Source organism: Rhineura floridana, chromosome 12, assembly GCF_030035675.1.
Source record: "Rhineura floridana isolate rRhiFlo1 chromosome 12, rRhiFlo1.hap2, whole genome shotgun sequence".
Taxonomy (NCBI): Eukaryota; Metazoa; Chordata; class Lepidosauria; order Squamata; family Rhineuridae; genus Rhineura; species Rhineura floridana.
The window spans coordinates 24953126-24967732 of NC_084491.1; the positions used below are offsets into that span (position 1 = coordinate 24953126).

General features: G+C 45.4%; 1 protein-coding gene across 1 annotated transcript; it reads left to right on the plus strand.

Annotated features, from left to right (window-relative positions):
• Positions 1-1868: 1868 nt before the first annotated feature.
• Positions 1869-10882, plus strand: LOC133368698 (melanin-concentrating hormone receptor 1-like). The gene is made up of 3 exons (XM_061593236.1): positions 1869-2428; positions 6996-7538; positions 10654-10882. The coding sequence occupies exons 1-3, from the start codon at positions 1968-1970 to the stop codon at positions 10868-10870; spliced, it is 1221 nt and encodes a 406-aa protein (XP_061449220.1). The 5' UTR covers positions 1869-1967; the 3' UTR covers positions 10871-10882.
• Positions 10883-14607: the final 3725 nt, after the last annotated feature.

A 14607-nucleotide genomic window follows, 5' to 3' on the forward strand; every position in this document is an offset into this window, starting at 1 on the left:
CCGGAAACCGGAGTGACACCCCTTAGGCAAGAATCGGGAGTGGGGTCGGCGGGGAGGGTATGGAGACCCGCTTAGGGCATTTTCTGCTGCCGCGCCCCCTCCTCGCGTCAGTACTACCTTCAGTCTGTGTGGAACATCTGCGCCTTGCCGTTTATTTCGGGGGGGGGGAGGCGCTTTTCTGCTGCTCTTCTCCCTCCCCCGCCATCCCGTGAGGAAGTAACGTGTGATTACTTCAGTTACACGTATAGTGGGGTCAAAGGGCTTGCCTCCTATGGCATCACTGGGTGGGGGAGGGATGAGTCAGACTCGTTAGGGGTGTGAGTAATGTGCCTATATGAAAGGCCACTAGGCAGAGCACTAGGGCCAGCACCTATGTCGGGGTGGGAGCAAGGGTGTAGTTATCCAGGGTTGTGAGGGGTTGTAAACCTCATACATTTGGGGGAGTAGGGTCCTCATGTATGAGCCAATCATAATGAAAGGGGGTCATGTTAGTCACTGAGAGGAATCATTGTGCTGATTGGAGCCAATCTGAGGGAACAGGGGTGAATCAGCCACTGAGATGACTCTTCTCAGTAGCTAATACACAGCCGCTCCTTTCATGCTGATTGGCTCCTAGGGATGTCTGTTGTAGTGGAGAGTGGACATGGAGAGCTAGGGAGACAAGGGAAAGTGGAAAAGAAGCGTGGCAGTGAGGGGGCATGGCGTGACTATCATGAAGGGACTCTGCACTTCTGAGTTAGCCATTACGCTACTAGGTGGGAGCAGTCATCATATTCTGTCCAAGTGATTCCCCCCAATTCCACCATTGCGGGACTTTTGTGGGGCGGTGTAATTGAGATTTCAGGTTGAAGGAGTCTTCCACCGTCATCCTTAACTGGGATAGCATGGAAGAGTTGTTCCAGCTAGCCCCCTGAAGCTATTTTAGTTGTAGCCCATAACCAAGGAGGGACTCTCTACTGGATTCTGGAGAATGGGGGCCACATTTCTGGCCACTGAGTGCGGAACACATTAGATAGGAAATCTTTCTTGACAATCATCTGTTGAACAGCATCTAGACCAGGGATGCCTGTGGCCCTCCACTTTCATGGTGAGTAAACCTATCAGTGGCTACTGGCCATTATGGTTATGTTCAGCAGTGGAGGTAGGAGTCTGCAGGCAATACCATTTGCAAAAGCACTTGCTGGGAATCGCAAGTGGGGAAAGTGCTCTTGGGCTCAGGTCCTGCTTGTGGGCTTCCTATAGGCATCGTGTTGGCCACAGTGAGAAGAGGATGCTGGACTAGGTGGGCCTTTGGGCTGATCCAGCAGGGCTTATGTTCAGGTGTTATTGGACTCCAGCTCCCATTAGGCCCAGCTGACATGGCCAATGGTCAGGGATGATGAGAGCTGTAGTTCAATGGCATCTGGGCAGTCGCATGGGTTTTCCATCCCTGGTCTACACTGTGCTAAGGAACTAGGAAGTTGATTAGCTGAATTTGTGGAGTTGTGTGGGTAGTATAGCCACTTATCTTACCTCCTTAATACATGGACAGTTTCTGGTTGACTTTGCTATTTTGTTGTTTTTGTTTTAATGTTAGGATATCCCAGAGGCAACTGGAACATTCTTTCTTTGGAGCGTTCTAGAAACTGATTCAGTACAGGATGGACAGCATAGTATCCGAGACAAGAAGAACTCTGTACCGTAGAACCTAGTTACTGAGCACATCTTGGTTTTGATACATGTTCTACTCTCCTGCCAGAAGTTGGGCAGCATCTTTTTTGTATCCACTGTACCTCTCTGTATGCACTGGCACCAAATCATAGAGCTGAGGAAAGAGGCTGGCACTGTTTCAGTGTAAGATTTGGGACATAGCGGTGGTGTTCATCTCTGGCACAGATGCCTTCTTACTCCCATGTGCTAATTTGAATGGCCATGTTGGAGTTTCCTTGGCTTACCAGGGCAGCTCCACCCCTTGCCCAGGGCCCATCATGGCACTTTTGCTGGACAGAGTCTGTGACTTCTCTCTTGGACTCAATGTATCACCTGGTCTTCCTAATCCGTGGACACTAAACCAGTCTCAAAAGGACTGTGAACTGGAACTGGGGTGCTCTGAGCACGCTCAGGCTGATGGCGGCAGCTTCCCAGGACCAGCCATTTCCTTTGTGCTACCCATCATCTATGCCCTTATCTGTGCCTCCGGTGTCCTGGCCAACGGGCTGGTGATCTGCGTCGTGCTGGGATGCAAGCAGAAGATAGTGTCAGATATCTACATTCTGAACCTGGCTGTAGCTGATTTACTCTTCCTGCTCGGCATGCCCTTTGTCATCCACCAACTTCTTCAGGAGCGAGGCTGGGTTTTTGGAGATTTTCTGTGTTGGGCAGCAACCACCATCGACCTCAACAACCAGTTCTGTAGTGTGGCCATTGTCACTCTGCTCTGCGTAGACAGGTAGGGGCTGGGGTAGAGGAGGAGAAAAAGGGTGGGGTCCTCATTCAGGAGGGACTCAAAAGGGAAGGACTTTCTCTCAGTGGCAGATAACTTGCTTTGCATGCAAAAGGTCCAGGTTCAATTCCTGACATCTCCAGGATTGGCCATAGGTCAGCCTTCAGCAATTTAGTGCTCTCCAGATATTTTGGACTACAGCTCCCTCAACCCCAGCCAGCACAGCCCTGGCCTGGTCAACCCTGGTCAAGGGCAACCCTGCCCTTAGGCCTGGTCTGGAAGCTCTAGCTAGTGCAGAATACAGTGACTGGACTAGACTGCTGATGGGGGCAGACAGCCAATAGGATGTAACACCTCTGCTAAAACGTCTGCACTGGCTGCCCATAGGTTCAAGGCTCCTGCATTGATATACAGAGCACTGAACAACTTGAGTCCAGGATACCTTGAGGACTGCCTGAGCCCTTATATCCCAGCCTGATCACTGAAATCATCTGGAGGCAGTGCCGGATTTAGACTTGGTGAGGCCCTAAGCTATATAAAGCTTGGAGGCCCTTTGTTATATATATATATATATATATATATATATATATATATTCAGTACACATAAAATTTTAAAAGCCCCCCCCCCAAAAAAAATTCTGAATTTCTTTGAGGTCCCTGAGGATTGTGAGGCCCTAAGCTGTAGCTTGTTTAGCTTATGCCTAAATCCGGCACTGTCTGGAGGAGCACTGTTAGTTGGCTTGTTGTCTCCCATGGTAGAGAGGCCTGACTGGCCTCAACCAGAAGTTGGGCACTTAGTGTTGCTGGCCCCAGAGATTCAGCTGATATCCTGACTTTCAGACATCTCTTGAAGACTTTTTTTTTGTGTCTACAGGCCTATGCAGCTGTTTAAAGTGTTTTTGAATAGTCAGTCATTTTAACAGTTCTTGTGTATTGCTTTTAAATGTTTTTATAGTACTTGCTGTACACCACCCTTATGTTTTACTAGAGGGCAGTATATAAATACTTTTTAAAAAAAATAACAATGAAACTAAAAAAGGGTTAAAACAATAAAATACAAATTGAATTTAAAAGCCTGCTGGAGTAATAAAGTCTTCAGTAGGTGCCTGAAATTCAACAGAGAGGTGGCCTGTCTGACCTCCACTGGAAGTGAATTTAATAAAAGTGGGCCTACAATACTCAATGCATGGTTCCCAAAGATACTAATTGTTGCAAACAGACCCTTCGGTAGTAACAGTTTGGCAATGATGTTGGAAAAAATGACTTGGAGAATGGCCTGATGTGCCATGGCCCCAATGAGTCAAGGACTCAATCTGTAACCTTCCACAGGGATGAATCTTGCATCCAAACCACAGTGAATGATTAGTGGTGACTCTCCTGAAGAGCTCATTGATTGGACAGGGATTTAAGGGGCAATAGGCGAGATGGACAAAAGTTTGACCTGGTTTAAGGCAGCATCCTAAGTTGTAATCCAACATGTTTACAACTAGACAGTTTTTTTTAGTAAAAGCAGCTATGGGGCCCTGATCCAGCAATGTTTTCCTGTTGAAAATCACTCCCCCTCCACACACATACACACACATGCATTATTTGCCTCCAATATATTAATTGTTGCAAACAGACCCTTCAATAGCAACAGTTTGCAATGGCGTTGGAAAAAATGACATGGATAGAGTTAACCCTCCTTCCTGATGTGCCATGGCCCCGATGAGTCAAGGACGGAACCTGTAACCTTCATCCACATGTGAAACAGAGCTACAGCCCTTGTCCATTTAAGTGGTCCTCGTTATTCTCCCAAGAAGTAAACACACTAGTTGCCTGTTGAAAGTGTTTCCATTAGCCACACCTGGAGGAGGAATGGGTTGAACCACCAATCACTTGTGAAATCTCTGTGAAGCTGAATTTTAAAAAAATTCACTCAAGCAGCTCCCAGGGACAGGGTTTGACTACCGTCATGCACCCCCATTTTCAGAAGAGAGAGGTGGAGACACACTGGAACCAGCAGAACAGTGAGTGTGTTTCTATCCTCAGTCCAGCTGCATCTCTTGTTTCTGTCTCTTTGCCTGTTCCAGTGCGTCTCCACCTCTCTCTGCTGAAATCAGGGGCATATGATGCGAGTCAACCCTGACCCCTTTCTACTGTAAAACCTGGTGGTAGCAGCTTGAGTGCATTTTTTTTAAAAAAATCAGCTTTAAGGAGATTTCGCAACTGATCCACAGATCAACCGGTTCCCCCTTCAGGTGTGGCTAATGGAAACACTTTGTTCTAGCGACTAGTGTGTTCACAGCCCAAGTGTCAGGGCCTGCATGATCTTTTGCCCTCTCCCCTGTGCCTCTTTGTTTCTCATTACAATCATCACCAGCCCTGTGTCACATCAGTGCTTGCAGCTGACATACTTTAACTCCAGCCAAGCCAGGCATTATAAAGCATGTCCATAGTAAACATCAGCATAAGCAGGGGGCATGTTGCCTGTGACAGGAGCATCTGGGTGCTCTCTGGGCAGGGGTGTTCTGGAATAAATGGTCCATGCTGGCTCGGTGAAACTTCTCAGAGATGTTGTGGTTCAGTGGGAGAGCGCACTCGTGCTTGGCAAGCAAAGGGGCCCAGGTCTACTTCCCAGCAACCCCAAGCAGGCTTATGACGGACTCCTGTCTGAAACCCTGAAGAACTGGGGCTAGCCAGTGGTGCTGGGTCAGGCCAAAGGCCCATCTAGGCAAGTGTCAGAGTGGCCACTTGATGCCTATGGGAGGCCGGCAAGCAGGACTGGGGCTTAGAAAATGATCTGCTCCAGGTGTCAAATATGCTAGGCACGCCACTGGATAGGAGACATGCCTGCTACCATGGAAATGCATATTGGGGTATAATGGAATTTCTTTAGTAGTACAGTAATTTAGCGTGGAATCTTGCAAGATTCTGTATTGACCTGGTTTAAGGCAGCATCCTACAATAACACAGTAATTTAGTGTGGAGTCTTGCTGGAGCCAGAAGTGTCTGAAGGCAGCATAACATAATACATGGAATTTGGGGGGAAGCCCGTAGCTCAGAGCATGTGCTTTGCATGCAGAAAGTCCCACTTTCAATCCCTGGCATCTCCAGGTAGGGCTAGGAAGGTCCCCTGCCTGAAATCCTGGACAGCAGCTACCAGCCAGTGCAGGCAATACTGAGCTAGATGGACCAATGGTCTGACTCAGTATAAGGCAGCTCCCTGTGAAGTCAGTGGGAAGGAAATTTCCTGCACCATGTCTGCTGATGTATCTGTCATGTTGGTAGCATATCTGGTGTTCTGCTGGTGTAGGCAGGACTTCTACTGAATCCTAAAGCCCATGATGGGGAATCTGTGGCTCTCCAGAAATTGTTGGACTCCAGCTCCCATCAATCCCAGCCACCAGCATGGCAATTGGTCAGGGATTAATGGCCATTGTTGTCCAACAACATCTGGAGGGCACTAGGTTCCTCATCTCTGCAATAGTAGCCCCTCAGTGGGCAGATCTTCAGTACAGAATTCCAGTTTCAGACACTGGGATAAACCTTCATGGTTTGTACTGTTTTTTATTCTGCACACATATTTTATTTTATTATTGTTTTGATTTTGGATGGTGGTTTTTCCTCTAAGCCACCTGAATGGAATGGTGTACTTGCTAGAACATTTTTAAAAAAACCAAGAAATTGAGGATTTTCAGTGGAAAAATGGCATGTGTGGAAAGGCTTCAAAAGCACCTCTGTCCCCCACCCCTTTCTGGTTTTTCTATTTCAAATGATGGCCCTAGCAAGAGCCTGTGTTCGCTATATAAGTTTACTGTGGGTAATTGCTGCTTGTGGGATATGCTGTGTCAGTGCCTCATATGTCCCCGACTCTAATGCACTGTTCTTCAACCTTGGGTCCCCAAATGTTTATTTTATTATTTATTATTTTTATTTATTAATTAAATGTATATCCTGCCCCTGCTCCCAATAGGAACCCAGGGTGGCAAACACTAAAAACACTCTAAAATATAATAAAAACAGTATTTTAAAATGTAACAAAGCATATTAAAACAAAACATCTTTAAAAACATCATTTTTTAAAAGCTTTAAAAAGATCTTAAAAAGCAATTCCAACACAGACTGGGATAAGGTCTCTACTTAAAAGGGTTGTTGAAAGAGGAAGGTCTTCAGTAGGCACTGGAAAGATAACAGAGATGGTGCCTGCCTAATATTTAAGGGAAGGGAATTCCAAAGGGTAGGTGCCACTACACTAAAGATCCACTTCCTACGTTGTGTGGAATGGAGCGCCTGATAAGATGGTATCTGCAGGAGGCCCTCACCTGTACAGTGTCATGATTGACTGGGTATACTGTATAAGGGATAAGACAATCTTTCAGGTATCCCGGTCCCAAGCTGTATAGGGCTTTGTACACCAAAACCAGAACCTTAGCCCGGTAGCTAATGGACAGCCAGTTGTTGGACCATAACTCCCATCATCCTTGGCCATTGGCTAAGCTGGCTGGAGTTGATGGGAGTTGTAGTCTGACAACATCTGGGGATCCAAGGTTGAACAACAGTGCTCTAATGCATCTCGTTTCTCTCTGACCAGATATGTGGCAGTGGTGTACTCATCCACTATTGGCCAGAAACGGACCCTGCGCTGCACTGCTCTGATCAACGCCAGTGTATGGGCAGGAAGCTTCATTCTGGCCACGCCTGCTATGCTTTATGCTCGGGTGCACTGGGACAACAAGACTGAGATTTGCCTCATCGACTTACCAGGTCCCTACAGCATATACTGGTACACCCTGTATCAGTCGCTTGTGGCTTTCCTGCTGCCGTTGCTAGTGATTACTGTGCTGTATTCTTTGACTCTGCACCACTTGTTCCATGCCATGCGCCGTGTTCATCGGAAGGCATCTACCCGCAGCAGGAAGGTGACCCGTATGGCGCTCACCATCATTGCTGCCTTTTTTGTCTGCTGGACTCCGTATCATGTGCTGCAGTTGGTCAACCTAACAGCAACACCCTCTGCTACCTTCTTCTACCTGTACCAGACTACTATTTGCCTCAGCTATGCCCACAGCTGTGTCAGCCCCATCCTTGTTATTTTCTGCACTGAGTTCTTCCGTGAGAGGATGGCCCAGTCCAGGTGGGAGACAAAGAAAAGGAGCGGTTGTGGTGAGGGTGGGGGGAAGAGAGTGATTCAGCGCAGGGGATCTCCTATCATGAGAGGGATGCCGTAAGCTTATAATCGCCCAACATTTCAGACATATCCAAGACTAGTCCTATTCAAAGTAGACCCACTGAAGTTAATGGACATGACTGAGTTAGGTTCATTAATTCCAGTGAGTCTACTCTGAGTAAAACTTAATTGGTTACATAACCCATTGTTTCTAACAGTCAAATTAAAAATGGCAACTGAGTTTGAACCTTCCTGGAACGTCAGCATGATCGCATCCAGGTAGCTGGCTGTAGCCATCCTATTATTATTATTATTATTATTATTATTATTATTATTATTATTATTATTATTATTTCCCCCTTGGGACACAACAATTTCAAACACCACAATGAAAACAGTTTAAAGTAAATGCCAATCACAACAGTAGAAAAATGAAGACTGCCTTCAAGTCGATCCTGACTTATGGCGACCCTATGAAGAGGGTTTTCATGGTAAATGGTATTCAGAGGTAGTTTACCATTGCCTTCCTCTGAGGCTGAGAGGCAGTGACTGGCCCAAGCTCATCCAGTGAGCTTCATGGCTGTGTGGGAATTCAAACCCTGGTCTCCCAGGTCATAGTCCAACACTCTAACCACTACACCACATTGGCTCTCTCACAAAAATAGAGTGAGCCCTAAAAATATACATCTCAGATGTCAAAGGCCAGGGTACCCCACAGTACCTTGGAGAATGGCTCAGAAACCTCAGGCCTGGGGAGCAAATGCAGCCCTCCCAGCTACTTTATTCAGACTATGAGACTCTCCACAGGCCACACCTCCTCTCCCAAGGCCACACCCCTCACCAGTCCTGCTCTACACTCCTCTAGTCCTTTTGCCTGGCTGGAATATGCCCGTGAACTGTGGTAAAGCCTCTTGCTTGCTTGAATGGAGGATGAAGAGATGTGGGTGGGGGTAGAAACTTAAGATTTTTCTGTGGCTGGTATGTAGTCTGCTATACAGAGATAAGATTCACATTGGTTGCTCTACTCATTTTTGCATCTGACTTTGCCCAGTTTTGCCTCTGCGTTGAGAGATGTTAGGCTAGGGGCACCATGGGAAATTCAAAGGGTAGATCCAACCCTTGGTGTTGCTCACAGTGCTCAGCCAGAAAAAAATAATAATTGAGGCATCAGCCAAACTGATGACAGCCCCATGCACAATTATTTATTTATTTATTAAACTTATATACCGCCCTATAGTCGAAGCTCTCTGGGCGGTGCACAAGACCAACATCAAAATACAATAAACACATATTAACAATTTAAAACACATTAAAAGATTTAAGATTTTTTAAAAGATAAAACAATTCCAACACATGCTAAAACATATTAAAATGCCTGGGTGAAGAGGAAAGTTTTAACCTGGCGCCGGAAAGATAAAAGCGTTGGCGCCAGGCGTATCTCCTCAGGGAGATTGTTCCATAGGTCAGGGGCCACCACTGAAAAGGCCCTTCTTCTTGTTGCCACCCTCCGAGCTTCCCTATGAGTAGGCACTCGGAGGAGGGTCTTCAATCTTGAGCGTAGTGTACGGGTAGGTTCATATCGGGGGAGGCGTTCCATCAGGTATTGTGGTCCTGTGCCGTGTAAGGCTTTGTAGGTTAAAACCAGCACTTTGAACCGGGCCCGGAAACATATAGGCAGCCAACGCAAGCGGACCAGAATCGATGTGATATGTTCGGACCGTCTGGTCCCCGTTAACAGTCTGGCCGCTGCATTCTGTACGAACTGCAGTTTCCGAACCGTCTTCAAAGGCAGCCCCACATAGAGCGCATTGCAGTAATCTAGTTTAGAGGTTACCAGGGCATGAACTACTGAAGTGAGGTTCTCTCTGTCCAGATGGGGCGTAGCTGGGCCACCAGCCGAAGTTGGTAAAAAGCATTCCGTGCCACTGAGGCTACCTGAGCCTCAAGTGATAGGGATGGTTCTAAAAGGACTCCCAAGCTACGAACCTGCTCTTTCAGGGGAGTCCAACCCCATCCAGAACCGGTTGAACATCCACCATCCGGTCAGGAGAACCACCCACCAACAGCATCTCAGTCTTGTCTGGATTAAGCCTCAGTTTGTTAGCTCTCATCCAGTCCAGTGTCGCAGCCAGGCATCGGTTCAGCACGTCGACAGACTCACCTGAAAAAGATGAAAAGGAGAAATAGAGCTGCGTGTCATTAGCATACTGATGGCAACGCACTCCAAAGCTCCTGATGACTGTACCCAGCGGCTTCATATAGATATTAAAAAGCATGGGGGACAGAACTGACCCCTGCAGAACTCCATACTGGAAGTCCCAGGGTGCCGAGCAATGCTCCCCAAGCACTACCCTCTGGAGACGGCTGCCAAATAGGAGCAGAACCACTGCCAAGCAGTACCGCCTACTCTCAGATCAGTGAGCCGCCCCAGAAGGATACCATGGTCGATGGTATCAAAAGCCGCTGAGAGGTCAAGGAGGATCAGCAGGGTCACACTCCCCCTGTCTGTCTCCCAACAAAGGTCATCGTACAGGGCGACCAAGGCCGTCTCCGTGCCAAAACCGGGTCTAAAGCCTGACTGGAATGGATCCAGATAATCAGTTTCATCCAAGAGTGTCTGGAGATGGCTGGCAACCACTCGTTCCAGGACCTTGCCCAGGAATGGGACATTAGCTACCGGCCTATAATTGTTAAAATTTTCTGGTTCCAGGGACGGTCCAGGCCCTGCTTCACATCCTCTTTGTCTTTGCCTGGCTGGAATGTGTCCTTGAACTCTGATGTTGCCTTTTGCTTATCAGGATGGAGGATAGAGAGGGAGGGAGGTGTGTGTGTGTGTGTAGAAACTAGTCTACTGTATAGAGGTAACATTTATGTTAATTACTCCACCCACTTTTCCCTCTAGCCCACCCACCCCCATTACTGGCTGAAAAAGTTTCCTAATGTCTGCCGTGGAGAGTGACCTCAGAGTAACCCCCATTGCAGCCAATGGAATGTTCTTCTGCATAAACATACATAGGATTGCATTGTACGTACCATAAATAAAATGGATAACATTTAAGTGACTACCTCTTCCTCTCCACAGGTATTGCAGATTTCTCACCAGTTGGAGGGTGATACGAGAAAGTCATTCCTTTTCTGCACCAGAAATGACAGCTACAGTGTACAGCCCAGAAGCAAGCCATGCTGCATCCCCATGCATGCGCCCTCCATTTGTGATAGGAACACCGTTGTGCTCCATAACTGAGACCACCAGATTCAGTGGAGTTGTCAATGGGTACGAGGAACCCTGTGGGTTTTAAGGATCTTTTGGGATTATGGTACTTTAGATTTGATCATAAGGGAGTTCCTCTTGAAACACTGCAGTGCATTGCACCCTGCATTTCTGGAAGAGGATTCAAATGGTGATGAGGAACAGAAAGATCAGGAGCCTCCTTTTGCGGGGGGGGGTGTTGTAAGACCACTGCACCTCTCCATGGGACAAAATTAATCTTTTTTTTTTCATCTGATTCTTTGTTTATTGTCCGCACCGTATATTTAAAGCACATCCAACAAACATTTAAAGCACATAATGTCCCCCATAGAATCATGGGAACTGTAGTTTGTTAAGGTTGCTGGGAATTTGCAGTTCTGTGAAGGGAAAACCACAGTTCCCAGAATTCTTTGGAAGTCATGTGCTTCAAATGTGTGCCTGATGAATGTATGGTGTGGATCTGCCTCAAGGACATAGCGGTTGCATTCAGATGTAGCACTATGCCATGGGTGAGCATTACAAGAACATGCCTAGCGTGTCCCAGGCTTGTATACTCCCTCTCCTCTCTGGTGTGGCCATGAAAAGGAAGATTAACCAGCCTGGCATGTATTCTGAAACTCGAACTGTGGTTAATCTTAACTATGGGTTAACAAAACCAAGCCAGTTTCACAACCTATGGTTTGGAGTTGGCTTGTTCCCCTAACCATAGTGAAGACTAACCATAGTTGTCCAGGTTTAGATGACACGGCAAGCAGCAGTTAATCAAAGGGAAACAAAAGCTTCTGAACTCATGGCTGCACCAGAGGAGGAGAGGGGAAGCTGGGGGCACACAAGCCCCACAACTCACTGTGGTTTGTTCTTGCAATGCTAAACTATAGATTAATATTAAGTCTGTACTAGCCCTTTGTATTGTGGATAGGATGGCTTATGGCAGGGAAGAGTGTTAGTGTTCCATACTGGATGGGGAAAAGGCAACCATTTCAACATCTGGCACAACTGAGAGGAAACAAAGTAATGTCTGAGCAAGCTCAGACATTAAAAAGTATATGAAGGTAAAAAGCGATTGAAAAAAGAGGAAAACAAATGTGAGAAATGTCTGGGATCCTTCCTGGTGAGAGAGGAAAAGCTCCTGAAGGATATTGTGATGGTAAAAGAAGGGTCATGTTTACAGTCTTGTTTAGACATCTGTGTGATTATACCAAATTTAAAATAAGTGTTATATTGGAGCCTTGCTTTTTTGTTTGTACATGTGTGTGTGGATTTTGCCTAAGCTTTTGTGGTAGGAAATAAGTCCCACTGAGCAAGTGTGTTCTGGATCAAACTGTAAGACAGATAAAACCTAAGACAATGTGCATCGTATATGCATAGAAGCAATGCCTCCTGCTACTCCCAGTACTCTGTACTTGATGAAAACGGAAATGGACTGCCTTCAAGTTGATTCTGACTTAATAGGATTTTCATGGTAAGCGGAATGCCTCAGAAGAAGGCAATGGTAAACCAGCTCTGAATACCACTGTACTTGATAAGAGGTTTATAAATTTGTATACTGTATGGAGAAAGTGGATAGAGAGGGTTTTTTTCCCTTCCTTCTATCATAATACTAGAATTTAGGGTTATCCAACAACACTGATTGGCAATAGGTTTGGGACAAACAAGAGGAAGTACTTCTACACATAACATACAATTTGTGGAACTCACTGACAAAGTATGTGGTGATGGCCATAACCATAGATCAGCCTTTGCCAATCTGTTGCCCTCCAGATGTTTTGAACTACAACTTTCATCAGTCCCAGCCAGTTGGACTGACTGGAGTTGTAGTCCAAAACATCTGGAAGTCACCAGCCTGATGCAGGCTGCCTTAGAAAGTTATAAAAGGGGATTAGAGATATTCATGGAAGCTACAATCAATGGCTACTAGCTTTGATGGTTGTTAGAACCTCCATATTCAAAAGCAACATGCCACTGAATATCAGCCTATTGCCTTCACAATCCACTCGCGTGGCTGGTCACTGCAAACAGCAGAATGCTAAGCCAGATAAATCTTTAGTCTGTCCCAACATGCCTTTTTATACTCTATATACAATACAGATCTTATCTGTTCACAATAGCATAATAGTCAGCCATAGAACATTGTACACATACCTTTATCTCGGTAATATTCAAGGCTAGTCCTACTCAGAGTAGACCCGCTGACATTAATGGACATGACCCACTTAGGTTCATTAATTTTAATTGATCTGCTTTGAGTAGAATGTAGTTGAATACAACTCTCTGTGTGTCCATGTGATAATTTAAATTTAGTGAAAAGACACATATTTTCACAAAAGCCCATTATTTATAATTATGCTATGTTTTCATACTAGTATGTGAGAAGTTTGCCCAAATGTGATACCTAAAACTTTCCTAGATGTGATTTTGTTAAAAAACAAAAAATACATTTTGGAGGGCAGAAAGAACTCTTGGTCCCAGATAGTCCATTTTAACAGCCAACTTGTCCTTTCCCGGCTCTTTTAAAGAGGAATACAGTTGGAGAGATTAGCATCATTGTGAACTTAAAGATATAAGCACTCCCTATTTATTCTCTGAAATATAGTGCAGGTTAGTAGCAAGTGAAAAAACTGGTGACAACTAATAAAATTCAGACTGTGGGGACATTGAGTGAATTAAATGAAACAATAATTCATTTTGTCTGGAAGTCAATTTGCTATTCTATTTCACAGCCTACAAGAATGAATTAATTGCCCTGTAAATATCATTTGTCCTGATATCTGTTTCTCCACCCTATGATTACTCTTGGGGAAATCCATCAAGTTAATGGAATGTTTATAAAAGAGACAGAGGTCCCCTCCAGACTGGTGTTTTATTATGGATGTGTTCCACAACATATCCTTGATGCAATAATAGTGCATTAGTGGTGGATTTATTCTGCTTTAGTTTGTTCTGCAGTGCTTCCCCAATGCTGCAACGTTATTCCTATCAGGAAGAGCTGGAGCACAAGAAAAGCAGGACAAAAATATACCAGAACACTTGTGGTATAAAAAAATTACAGGATTTCAACAGGAAGTTACGTGATACACACTGACTGGAAATGCAGCAGTGTGACCTCCCCACACCTTTTGCAAGTGCAAACAGTATTTAAAGCAGGATTGCATGTGACTGACCTGATAACATCATGAGCACAAATAATAATAAAATAAAATAAACAAAAAGGATTCTGGAGGAGCCCACATTTGACTAGAAAACCTAAAAGTGCGTATTTGTCAGTCTTAGTAACTGGTAGCAGTAGGGCATGTTCAATAAACATGGCTCTAAAAAACACTTTTAATCTGCCACAATTTCTTTCTGTGTCTTAGCAGTGTTCATGAGGTCAGCATCTGAAATGAGGATGTGCTGTCTGGACTGCTTTGTGATACAGGGATAGCAAAATTACAGAATGACTAGGCCAGTATCTATACCTATAAGTAATAGGGAATGTTCACAATTAACAAGCAAAGTGGTAATCAAAGATAAGAGGTTGTATCCAATTCATACACAGACTAGAGTAGACCCATTGTCTTTAATGGGCATTATTAACTTAGGTCCATTTGTTGCAATGGGTCTATTTTGAATAGAACTCAATTGGATACAATCCAAGGTGCCCGGCATCTTATATCCCAGCTGGTTGTAAGAACTGGTACCTGCATTTGCTTCCCCACCACCACCTTTTTCCTTGGGTGTCATGTCGTTTAGACTGCAAGCCTGCAGGCAGGGACTGTTTTACTACTGAAGTCTGTAAATTGCTCTGGG

Bases quoted from the DNA above. Each gene is read 5' to 3' on its own strand.
- LOC133368698 (XM_061593236.1), top strand. From the start codon at position 1,968: ATGGCACTTTTGCTGGACAGAGTCTGTGACTTCTCTCTTGGACTCAAT. The intron at 2,429-6,995 runs GTAGGGGCTGGG...CTCTCTGACCAG, and splicing joins ACTCTGCTCTGCGTAGACAG to ATATGTGGCAGTGGTGTACT. The intron at 7,539-10,653 runs GTGGGAGACAAA...TCCTCTCCACAG, and splicing joins GAGAGGATGGCCCAGTCCAG to GTATTGCAGATTTCTCACCA.